Source organism: Colletotrichum aenigma (genome assembly GCF_013390185.1).
Source record: "Colletotrichum aenigma strain Cg56 chromosome Unknown KSG_Cg56_contig04, whole genome shotgun sequence".
NCBI lineage: Eukaryota > Fungi > Ascomycota > Sordariomycetes > Glomerellales > Glomerellaceae > Colletotrichum > Colletotrichum aenigma.
Genome location: NW_023500910.1, coordinates 4,737,521 through 4,750,206, shown reverse-complemented (window position 1 = coordinate 4,750,206; position 12,686 = coordinate 4,737,521). Strand labels below are relative to the sequence as shown.

At 47.5% G+C, this 12,686-nt stretch overlaps 2 protein-coding genes across 2 annotated transcripts; one reads left to right on the top strand and one right to left on the bottom strand.

Annotated features, from left to right (window-relative positions):
• Positions 1-2,445: 2,445 nt before the first annotated feature.
• CGCA056_v007096 (uncharacterized protein) lies at positions 2,446-3,825 on the bottom strand (the record flags this gene model as incomplete). The annotated part of the gene is made up of 3 exons (XM_037322345.1): positions 2,446-2,558; positions 2,610-2,712; positions 3,691-3,825. The coding sequence occupies 3 exons, from the start codon at positions 3,823-3,825 to the stop codon at positions 2,446-2,448; spliced, it is 351 nt and encodes a 116-aa protein (XP_037179682.1).
• Positions 3,826-5,834: 2,009 nt separating this feature from the next.
• CGCA056_v007095 (uncharacterized protein) lies at positions 5,835-7,457 on the top strand (the record flags this gene model as incomplete). Its single annotated transcript, XM_037322344.1, has 1 exon — positions 5,835-7,457. The coding sequence occupies one exon, from the start codon at positions 5,835-5,837 to the stop codon at positions 7,455-7,457; it is 1,623 nt and encodes a 540-aa protein (XP_037179679.1).
• Between the last annotated feature and the right edge of the window lie 5,229 nt (positions 7,458-12,686).

The following is a 12,686-nucleotide window of genomic DNA, read 5'->3' as shown; positions in this document are numbered from 1 at the left end:
TCGACTTTCACATCTCCTCGTCTCTCCTTCTCGAAAAGACGGTGACGGTGACGTTAGAACAGACCAGGGGCGGTTTCCGTGTTCCGCGAGGGAAAATGAGGAGCCAAAACGTGTTCAAGGTGCAGCTGGGATGGGCTAGGGCGGCAGGGATCCAAGCAGGGGGAGCTTCATTGCAGCGGTGGAGAGGCCGTTTCTCAGTTTCCCAGGCGGGCTTCTGCCTCACAGTTGTAAGGTGGTGGAGGAGGAGGAGGAGGAGGAGAGCACTCTGTCTGGACCTGGTGGTTTGTGATGTGTCAGGGACAGGGGCAGCAAAAGGAATGTGGATGCGCCATGGGTGCCCAACATCCAAAAGGAAGTCGTCCAACGTGGATGATGCCGTTTACACCGTGTGCCTATGCCTATGCTGTGCTGTGCTGTGCTGTGCATCGCATCGCGTCACATCGCAGCAGAGCAAAGCAATTGGCCTGGTCTGGCTTGGTTTGGTTTGGTTTGGTTTGGTTTGGTTTGGTTTGGTTTGGTTTGGTTTGGTTTGGTTTGGTTTGGTTTGGTTTGGTTTGGGCTGGATCGCTTCTTGTCCGTGGTGGAGGGAGGGCGATGAGGGCACGCCATAGTTCACCTCCGGCGACGCAAGAGCGGTGCTGTAAGTGGTGTCGATGGTGTATGTTGCTTAAGTCTAATCGATCTCAGCCCGCGCATGGGATTCCCTCTTCGAATCGAGGCTCGGGAGGGCGTCGACGTGGGTGGAAGCGGCACCAAAGGCAAGGTAAAGTAAGTATTAGGCAGTAAACAGTGTTGAGATAGAGTGTGCTATGATGATGAAGGTTCGCGGCGGGCGGTGCTGGGACGAAGAAAACACGGGGGGAAACGGCGGCAGAGACGAGACGGACGACGCTCCGGTGGCGGGGGGAAAGAAGAAGAAAGAGGAGTGCAGAAAGAGTTGCAAAGGCAAATTGGCATTGGCATTGGCATTGGCAATGGAATGATGAACGGCACTTGTTGGGTCTCAGCCTTCATCTGTTGTTATGTCAAGTGCTAATAATGAATGCACTCTTCAGTCTCGTTCAATCATGACCCCTCCTTCTTCCGGCTTACTTTCTGCTCCATCCCTCCCGCCCTCCATCATTCCGTCTCTTGCTCTGGTTTCTCTATCCGCACTTGGTTTATGTCCCCGTCTCCCCGTCCCCCAGTCCCTAAGTCCGTCCGTCAGTCATTAAAGCATCTTGCGCCTTGACCCAGCGGTCCCTTCTAATTCCGTCATCAAATAGACTTCTGAGGGCGCGGCATTTCCTTCCTAATCCCATCCCACAGGAGCCTTACGGTAAGGGAAGGGATTGAAGCTGAGTTGGGGCAAGGGGGGTGGTAAAAATACCTGAATCGCCTTCATCTGAGTTGAGTGGAAATCTGAGCACAGCAGCTCTGCGTAGGTGTGTGGAGGGAGGGAAGAGAAGCACGCGTGTCTGCCCAAACCCTCGGAAGCCAAGGGTCCAAGGACCGGGACTCGCGACGACTAATACCCAACCGAAGACGAGCAGTTTGCCTGACTCTTGATGTCGCAAGCCTTGTCCGCCAGCCACCGGTGTAAGTGGCCATCATCCATCTGTTCCTCTGGAGAAGAAGAAAGAGACTGGAAGTAGAGCCTCACCCGAGGAATGCGTGCTCTTGGCGCCGTGCTCCAATTGTAATAAATGCGGTGTCATGCTGTGCTTGTGCAACTCATCACGTTATCAAGGCGCGGTGCGACATGACTTGAGCTGGCCTCGCTCTCTAGGGAACAAGGTAAGGCCCAGGTGAGTCCAAGGTGAGTGAGAGCCCGGGCAGCGGGCAATCTGGACCTAGGTATCCGTGGGCTGGCACCAAGTTCCTGGCACCAAGTTCCTGGCACCAGAGCTGCCTCCCCTGCAGCTCACAGAAACATGCCGACCGGAGCGCTGCACTAGGCTGGGGCACTTGGGAAACTCTGATGGCCATGTACCCCCCCTGCGGTGATTGTGTGTGACGATACATGTGCCCAGGTCACCTCCCCGTCACCTCAAGCTCCGCTATCGTTTCTTCTGCTTAGGTAGCTCTGGTTCCATTCTCTTTCCTCATCTGGGTTAATTAGCAGGCGATGCCATGGCAGGAACCACCACCATGCCATTTCGAACTGCTTCTCATCTGCCCATCGCCCATCGTCGCCAACATCCCTCAACCCAGACAGCACCCATACCAGAGCCGAGCATCAACGAATTTCCTTTGCCTTCTCTGCTTCTACCGAAAGCAGCTTTGTCTCCATACACTCTGTCCAGGCCAAGGGACCGCATCACGCATGTTGCGCATACCCACCCGGGGACCCTCGGCCGTCACGTCGCCAACAATCTCGCCATGCTTCAAGCTACTTGACCGATTACCAAGTTCCGCTAGCCTCATCATCCATGGCTAGGTGCGCAGTACCCTTTCTCCGTTTCTTCAACCGCCTGCTCCAGCCTCCTCCCGTCCGCCTGGCTGTTGGACTTGGGGCTGGTGCAGAACACAGTAAACGACACCCTTGCTCTCGATGTCTGCCGCCTCATCAAACGGACCTGGCGATGATGCAATGAGCGCCCGTTGGCGTCCGGTCAGGTCAGGCCCAGCGTACCGTATCCAACAATTACACAAGTACCAGCTACGACGTGCGAGCTCGTTGCCCAGATCACGTATCCAAGATTCCAGACGCCAGAGTTTCCGCCTCTTCCTCTACAGGCCGGCCATGCGAACCAGGGCAGAAATCTTCCGCCCCCAGACTCCGTGGACGGGCTTCCCAAACGTCACCGTTATTCAGATGGAATCGACGTGGCTGCCGCCCGCTGCACATCACATAATGAATTATATGTGGCTCCTCTCTGCTAGCCTCCGGCTTTCCGATTCGACGTCCGCCCGACAAACTGCCAAATCGACATGGCAAAGGCTAAAGTACCCTCCTTGCAGGCTGCCTGACTGTGGGATTCCCACCCGGGCATCTGCTCCAGTGCCTGGCCTGCCTCGCCTCAGAGCTGACGAACCGGCTGGACCCCTGGGAACAATGGATGTGACTGGTTGCCACACACTGGCGGGCGGCCTGCCGCCGAGACACTGGTCCTGGTTCTGCTGCTTGCGCGCGAGGAGCAATGGCGATCTGCTCACTCCAATCACCCTCAGCAACGCGGCTTTGGATCCTAACCCGCCCCAGACAGGCGGGCTTCTTGGGACGAAAAGTCTTTTGCTGGGATCCGTCGACCTGGACGTTTGACCCTACCTACCTCACCACCACCGCATTACAATGTACTTCCCAGCAGGCCAGCAGCAGCGCGTGTACGTAGATGCCGTTGTACCTGACCCGTCGACCTCACTTTTGCTCTACGAACCACGCTAGGCGACAAGCCGGCTAGCGTCCAGGTAGCTTCCATGAGCCTGGCCCAAGGACATCGTCTTCAAGTCTCTTCTCTCTTGCTTCTTCCCCGGGGACCAGCGCAGGGACCTCCGAATCCCGGCCGATTTTGTTTTTTCCCCTCTCTTCTCTAGTCTCTACCATTCTCTCCGCGCTCCGCCGGTCGATATGAGGGAGAAATTGTCCTACATACCGCGTTTCTTCCTCCTCTCAAAGTCGGTCAGAAGAGCGGTGTTGGACCAGCCTCCCCGAGCCTTGCATCATGCAGAGGGATACATGTTTGTGCAGAAAGAGGGATATCGCAGTACCTCTTCTCCATTCAGGCATATCTGACTGCCTGCTGCTGACCGTCGCCCAAAGTCGATACACACCAATACACAGGAGCCCATCTGTGCGAAATAAGGCACGGGATGGATATCGTGGAGCGCCAGATGTGCTCCCATCCTTGCCGTCGACGAAGCTGCCCTAGCGCAATAACGGTTGCGGAGCGCATCGTCATCTCGCTATGCCTTCTGGTAATGACAAGCTGCCGGTAGAGTCTCGGCCGAGCAGCAGTTGCTACAGACCTTCAGGCGTTCGGGCTGCGCCATTCTGGACGGACGGTAGCTGCGAAGCATCCGTCGCTTCTGTCCGTCATTGCTGGGTTGGCCCGAGGAGAAAATATACAGGCATATCCCAGTCTTCTTCCTGGCGTTCCGGACTGGCTCAGCAGTCAGAACCTTTTTATCCTCTGTGCGGCAAGCATGGCTAGCCTTCCTGGAATACAAGCGTTTTCCCGCATGACAGGCCCCGGAGAGAGAGACTCATAAAACAAAACAACAGAGAAAGTGAGGAAGCGAGGGGAGGTAAAAAAAAAAAAAAAAAAAAAAAACACAAACTTGTCATGGTCAAGGTCCCAGTCAAAGCCAAGCAAGGCACGCAGATGCAGACTGCAGACGACGGGGACGCAGAAGCAGACAGTCTGCAGGCAGACAGACAGCAGACACGCAGCTAGCAAGACAACCTGTACAGAGGTACGGTCGTGTCAGAAGGGGACTTGTACCGCTACTTGTCTCTGGTCCCGAACGAAGAGCCACCGGTCGACTAAGCCCTGTCAATGTCTGAGCACCCTATGGCGCCGAGAATGGGGCGACCCCCCGGTGTTTTCCTGGCAACATGCACCCCGGCCAGCACACGTCCACCGCAACCCAACAAGCTGCTGCAGCTTCACCAGGTATCCGTATCCATGTCGCCGTTCATCCTCCTCCACCACCACACCCCCATGCACCTTAAGCTCCCCGGCAAGTTGCCAGGGCTCGATAAGAACGCTATGCCGCCATGGGAGAACTACGCTAGGGCTGGACAGAAAAAAATCAAATAGACCTGGCTCCTCCCGACCTTGTCTAGTCGTCGTCTGTGTCGCGTAATGAACTACGGTTACATTGGAGCAATAGACCTGCGAACTTCCTGACGATTCCCTTCGATCTTACTTTCTTATTCCTACCGATACCGCCGCCGGCCAACCCGTCCTGTCAAGGTTTCGAGTCAACTGTCTCTGGGAAACACGATCCAAGCTTTGCTACTTTAAACACGCAACCCCAACAACCCGACATCAACACCGCCTCTCTCTCTCTCTCTCTTCGAAAGAACGGAGCTTGGGGGCCAGTTCCTCGACACAGCAACATCCACCAGCTCGCTTACAAGACGCCATCACCTCGCCCGACTGTCCACGCTGGTAGGTAGATCCGGCCATAAACAGTGCGTAAGATCCCCTTGGCCATTCATGGTCTGGGATTCGTTCCTAGAGTCATGAGTGGTCCGCTCAGCTGCATCCCACCTTTCACCGCATCTAATCCTGACCCATCAGTACCGCCAGCCCCCGACATACATCTTGGTGGCCACCTCGGGCATCCTTAACTACCCTCCATCAACCTCCTCCGCAGAAGGACTTTCATCAACTCGTCCACGTTCTCTCCATCATCTCCAAGGGACTATCACGACATCTTGATAGCACACGGCTTAGACGCTAGCTACGCTAATCACCCAACCAACCTTCGACAACTCTTGCAGCCACCCATTTTTACTGTCCAAGGTCAAGAGTCTAACATCATCGACGGCCCTCCCAGCCGTTGCCGGAGCCTCCTCATCTTCTCTCCTTCTACGACCGACTTCTAGCAAATTGGGACTGTTGGCTTCGACCCAGTTAGTCCCACCCCCAGTCGACAAACTGGCGGTCTCAGCAGTTGCCCGGCCTTTTGTACAACATCCTCAACGAAGCCGAGAGGCTAAGGAGAGCGATTACGCACACTCAGATCCGTCAACTGCGCCTCGACAGTCTGGTTTCGACAACGGGCACACATCCGAACACCCAGCCTCCCACCCGGATCAGGATCACTCCTCCGCTTCAAGCACTGGTCAGGGCGGTCAATGTTCGGGCCCTCAAGGCCAGGAGTGCGAAGGGGACCAGGTCTCGATGTCACAGAGGGGACCTGCACCTACATCTCGGCCTCCATCGCAGTCACCCCCTCGCCCTTTCCAACAAAGCTCTCTTCCAGGACAACAAGATGTTGCTAGGGATCCGTTCGCTCCACGCTCGTCGTTGGGCATCAGAGGCTTGATCAACCCCTCCGAGGCACACGCAGAAGGGTACCAGGGGGAGACTTCGCAACCTCGGAGTGCCGAGTCCCAGGGCTCGCCCTACGGCATGCCCCCGAGACACTACAGCACGTCGGATCGACCATACTCGTTTCCTGGTCCCCCGGGATCACAGCCAGTAACCCCAGCCGGGCACCCAGCCACGACACCTCTTGGGTACACTCCCTCGGAGAGCTCGCCAAAGGGCGGCTTCCCCTTTCCGACGATGGGCAGGCAAGTTCTCAGCCCCGGGGAAACACGAGCAGCCAGTGTCGGACAGGGAAGCATCAAGGGTCACGAGGGCCAACACACCCCCTTCCTACCCCCTTCAGCGCCGCGAGCGAAACGGCCTTACGAGGAGGAGCCAAGTCGTCCGCCGCCTGGTCTCCCATTCTCCGGCCCGCCATCCCTTGGCCCTCCGCCTTCGACCATGGGACCAATGACGACGCCTCCCCGATCCATGTCCCAACCAATGGTTGGACAGCTACCACATGCTGATAGGCCTCAGCTGCCTCCGATGGCACGAGATCCCAGAGGACCGGAATACCAGGGCCAGCAAGGCATGATGCCTTCCGGGCCCAACTACCCGCCACAAGTCTCCCCCCCCGGCCCCGTGTGGTCAGCCCCTGGGAGCGGAACGGCCTTGTACCAGAGCCTGCGGTCCGAATCTGCAAAGGCGGTGATGGAGGGCGGGATAATGTTCAGGATTGGAGGGGACAGCGGGATGGTGGTGCCCGTCGACGTTCACCAGGCGTCGAAGCAGGCGGACGAGAAGCGGCAACGCAACGCCGGCGCGTCCGCACGGTTTAGACAACGGAAGAAGGAAAGAGACGCAGAGCAGATCGCCACCATGAACAAGCTGGAGCAGAGGAATCGGGAGTTGGAGTCTCGCCTGCGGGACTTGACTCAAGAAAGAGACTTTTACAGGGATGAGCGGAACCGGTTGCGTGAGGTGGTCCTGCGCACACCACTTAGTGACATGGCGAACGGGCCACCCAGCCCGACGTCTTCACGGAGCGGTGGTTCGATGGCAGAGACCAGCCCAATGGCGCAGGCACCCATCCTCTCTCACCCCCAGCAGGGCTACGCGTCAAGCGAGTCGTCTGTGGAGAGACCGGCACGACGACGAAGGACCGACTCCGCGCCGACGCCCGAGTTCTCGGTCCCATCGTATGGCACGCCGGTCCCCCAACCGGGCAACTTGCCTCCGATGCAGGCTGGAGCGTACGGCATGATGCAGCGCCCACCTTCGACGGCCCCCGGCGGTGAAAGACTGCCTCCTCTCCGAGCTATGGAAGGACCCTTCGGAGCTCCCGGGACGGAGCCGGGAATGGTTCAAACCCCCGGCGGTCCGATGTACCCCAGCTACACCCGCGTCCCCCACGAGACGGGGTTCGCCAGCAGACCCCCTGGCCCGCCGCCTCACCACGGACACCATCCGCATGACCAGGGCCAGCGGTGAGAACCGATACGACAGAATACGGCCTTCAATGAGCCAGAGGTTATTTGACATTTTCGACACTCGTTTACTTTATACCCACTTCGTTTCGCTGCTTCCCCGTTCGAATCGTATGGCTACAGATTTATAATAGGAGGGGCGGCTTCAAAATGGAACAATTGATTTGGGGTTCAGGGACTTTTTCACACAAAGACTCGCATAGTTGGGCGACCGACGCGGACGTTTTGTTGGTTGTTACCGGAGTTGGCCGTTTTTGGGAGGAAAGAGAAGGGATATCTCCACCATCAGGATCAGGACAGAAAAAGAAAAACAGAGCAGGACTTGGTCCAGAAGATTATTCATGTGTTCCCGGCATTATGTGTATAAAAAAAAAGGACAAAGCCTTCAAGGGCGGTTCAAGTTGGTGTTTTCAAAGTTGTCTTTCAGGGCGCCCGAGACGAAGCATTGGCTATCTGTTTCTCTTGTATTGCTCTACGCCGTTGCTGGCGGATACCTATTTGATTGTGGTGGAATCTGTACACTATGTGTTTATCACATCTGTTTGAGCAAAGGGTCTTGGCGAGCGAGGACAGAGACCGGCGGGTGGATGGATGCCCTCGGGCGTGGGCCGGCATTACCTGTGCTAGGTTCAAACAGTACTAGACAGCCGCGTGTTGGAAAAAAGCAACAACAGCTTTATGTTTAACTTGACAAAGTCCCTCAATCCCGGCTTTTGCCTTGCTGGAAACCGATGACGAGGAAGATGATGGCGCGAGCCCCCCTTCTGACGGGTCCAATGGCGTGGGGGGGATCGTGACTTGGCAGTTTGGTTTGAAAAGGCAACAGTGAGGCGAGAGAGGGGTGTTGTTAGTCCAGCTCGATCAGGGACCGCAAAGAGAAAGAGAGAGACTGGGAAGATGCCCGTGTCGGGGGTTGCTTGTGGTGAAGGCACAGCGCAGCCCGGTGTGTGGGCAAGTCAGCTTATGCCACAATGCAAGTCATCCATCCATCATCGGAGGCGCTGGGCTGGCTGATCGACCGGTCTGTCGGTCGCGCCCCCCCTTTGAGGTGAGGTACTCTACCGTGCACACCCCCTTCCCTTCAGCCAGATAAGGCAAACCCCAAGCATCCGAATGTGTTCCTAACGTTTACCCTAGGCCAGCTGACAGGGCGGAAGAGGTGGGATCACAACTGCCTTTTGCATGTTTCCTTGAGGTTTCTGACAGAGTTGTTGTTGTTGTTGTTGTTGTTGTTGTAATGAGGGGGGCCAACCACTCAGCCACGTCACGCACCACTTCTAGGATTGAGGAGGGGAGCCCACCCCTTGCCGTCAGCTAGACGTGAACTAAACTAACTGACTCTTTTGGGGAGAGTAAGAGAGGCACATATTACGTGCCAACGCATCTTTGACGTCTGCTTATCGCGCCAGGCAAGGGATACTGTTACTGTGCCTTTTTTGTGGGATTTCTTTTTGCGTGGGATGTCGACTGTGCCCTCTCTAGTGGGAGTTTTCTGCGTGGGATGTTGACTGTGTTCTTGCCCGGTTCCTTACCACCTGCGTGGGATGTTCGATTGTCGTTCACAGATGGCCTGGCCTAAAGCAGAAAGAGGGTAAGAATCGGGAGTGGGCAGGGGGTGGGGGTAGACATGGAGAAGCCGAAAGGTGAGTTGAGTGAGTGGCATGGACAATATTCGTGATTCTGATCTTCCAAAGGGTGTGTGTGTGTGTGTGTGTGGTGCGGGATATAGTAGAGCCAAACGACGCCAAGCCGAACCGGTCAGTCAGTTCACCTTTTTTTCTGTGATTATTCTTTCTTATTTCTGTAATGCGTCTGTTATTGGGGCTTGCGGATGGATACATTGCTCGTCCAGCGGTCTGAGCGGCTTGACTCGGCTCGTTGCAGTTGGATGTTCCTTTCTGGCTTCCATTACTTTTTTGGCTGAAATGCGCGGCGCAGCGGGCAGATAATGCACCCATTTGCGTTTGACATTTCCGAAACCCCTGTTAATGCGCAACTTTCAGGTTTTTTGCCCGCCACCACTTTTACCGCGTTATAACGTATTTAATTATATTAATTGATACTTTCTTTTCATTATTTTTAACTATCGTCGTTGTTTTTCGTTATATCTATATTAATTATATTAATTATATATTATATTAGAAGAAGAACTAATAATTTTAGTCTATATATATATAAACGTATTATATTGCTTATTCTATTACTCTACTTAGTAATTAGCTAAAAATATTTAAAAATTATATTAAAACATGTTATAAAAATTAGATTATTATTATAGAAGTTATAGTTATAATATAAAATACTAAAGTATTATAGCTTATTCTTTAAACTATAGATATATAGTATTTAATAGTATAATATAAATGAAATTATATTAATATTTTTATTCTTATTTTTATTTACTATTTACTAACTATTTAATTATTGAAGCTAATAGTAATACTACTTCTTAGTAAAAGATAATGAAAGTTATTTGAAAACTTATTATCAACATTATTTTTCTATAATTAAGCTATAGTAAATCTAGCATAATACTTTAAATAAACTACTTATATTTATTATAAAATATACTTATTAATAGAGGATATACTAAAATATTTTAGTTAACTAAATAGTTTTAATAATTATAAAATAATATTAATATATAAATAAATAATCTTTAAACTACTCTATAATAAAAAGATTATTATTTTAATAAAATATAAAATTTCTTTATTAATAAATTTAATTTATATATATTATTTTCTATTATTTTATACTACTTTTAGTTAATATAATAATAGTAAAAAAAACTAATAATATCACTTTTTAATATAATACCACTAAACAGTTTTTTTATTAGTAGTAAATTTATAATATATATATTAACGAATTTATTTTTAATAATAAAAGTAATATAAATTACTATATTAAAACTAAATAAATAAGTTAGTTATTTAAAAAGATTTAACTATTTAAATAAAATATCCTTAAATAAAGCTAATAATTTTATATCCTCTTAGTATTTATATTTAATAATCTACTTATTTATAAAATTTATTTTAGCTATATTAATATAGAGGGGTTTTTATATTAAGTTAAATATTTTATTTTACTCTTTATAAAACTATATCTTAAGTCTAACTTAATATTAGTTATAAATAATATAGATTAGTATTTTATTAAGAGGTTTAAGAATATATATAAAGATATTAATATTTTTTTAGTATACTTATTATTATATTTATTAAATTATAACTTTATTGAAATATTTTTTGGTAATTTTAAAATATATTTATACTATTAGTTTATTTAGTATAAATAGATAGAAACAATAAATAAATTCTTTAAATAGTTTCTCTATAATTTAATATTTATAATTAGTTAGTAGCTAAGACTAATTATAAGCCATTTTTAATACTATAATATTATTATACTAAAAGAAAAGTCTTTAAGTAAATCTTCACCTCTAAAATCAGAGATTGTCTAAAAAATACAAAATAAATACATCCCCTCATAAGGTTAAATCTACTAGAATTAATATCTTTAAGCGCTTAATATAGCTATTATATAAAGTAAATATATTAGAATTATCTATCAAAAAGCGCTATTTTTAGGTATAGGGCCCACTTTTATAGCCCCCAGTGTACTATAGTTATCGCTGCTTATATAATAAATACACTAATATTTTTCTTCTTAAGTTAAATATAGTATACTAAAAATACAGACCCATTTTTAAATATATATAAATTAATTTAATTAATAATATTACGTAGTAACCTATATAAACCCTGTATTTTCTACTTTATTATAGCTATATATCTAAAAAATAATATTAAAAACTATTATATTTAATTAAAAATAGACATGTTCTTAAAAAAAACAAAAATAAAATATATTTTCTGTATTATATTTTTTCTAAACTCCGTCTAAAATAAGTATTTCTAGTAGAAAACTATATTAACTTAATAATATATTTTATATTAATTTATATTATGTAAATTACATATAAACTAGATATATAAAGCTAAACTATAAACTTTTTCTTTTTTTTTTTCAAAATTTTAAAAACTTCTTATTCTTTATATTAATAGTGAGAAAGATAAGCTAAAAGCTAGTAACATATCTATAAATAGAGTAATAGCTATAAATATATTAAAAATATGTTATATAAACTTATTAGTATTTATTATCTATATTATTTAAATATTCTATAACGTGGTTTATCAGTCAGCCAGCCAGACCAGTCAGCTGGATGTTCTTTTCCCACATACATAATAATATCTAGTATTTCTTAACCATAACGCATTAAATTAACTATTAGTTGTCGCTATCAGAATCTCCTGAGGGTTTGACATCTTTAGAATAGGTTCGCGCGTTATGCCCAGTCTCACCACACATACCACAGCGTCTCTAAGCTGGCTGGGCTCTCTTTGATAGACCCCCCTCGTCGTCCTCTTGAGGTGCTGGACGTTTCCCTTTTTGTTTCCCTTCAAGTAAAACCTGAGATTCCTCTATACTAAGTGCCCCTCTAAGCTGGACCTGCGTTCTTTTAGCCCTCTAGCGCTTAGCAAGTGTTATATTTGCATCCTCAAAGGTATGAAGCCGATCAGTCAAAATAGTGATTAAGTGCGCTATTGCCTGCGCACCCTTTAATAATTGCTTAACTGCAGTAATAATTAGTGTTAGTAAGCTTCCTTAATAAGCAGAGATATAACTTTTGATAAAGTTAGACTGTAAGATAGTTTATTATAGGTTAGAGTGCGTTTATAACTACTAAGGTAGAGGTGTTGAAGGGTTAGCTATAGGAGGTGTAGGCGTCTGTAAATATATATCAAGCTTTTTGATAATATGGTCTAGGCCCTATGGTGAAATTCTAGCGCCTTAGAAAGTAGACCTAATGTTTTCCTTATTGAAAACCTTATTATAGGCCTAGTGGAAGGTAATAAAGAACTTAGACTTGGTGATATGATTTATGGAGGCTCTGATCAATTAGTTGATTTTATTACTGTATGCGCGTTTTAAAGGCGAATAAAAGGTAATATCTAATAGCTGTAGTAGATATAATAAATATATAGGTATACTAATAGTTATAATATTATTCTGCTTATAGTAATTATTAAATTTAGCTGATAAATAGCTTTTGTGGCTATTAATAATAAGTATCTAGTAGACACCTTTTATTTAGTTTTTAGTATGTTTATTAAAGTGTTTAATTTAGTTAAGACCTATCTAATTATCTATCTATCTATTA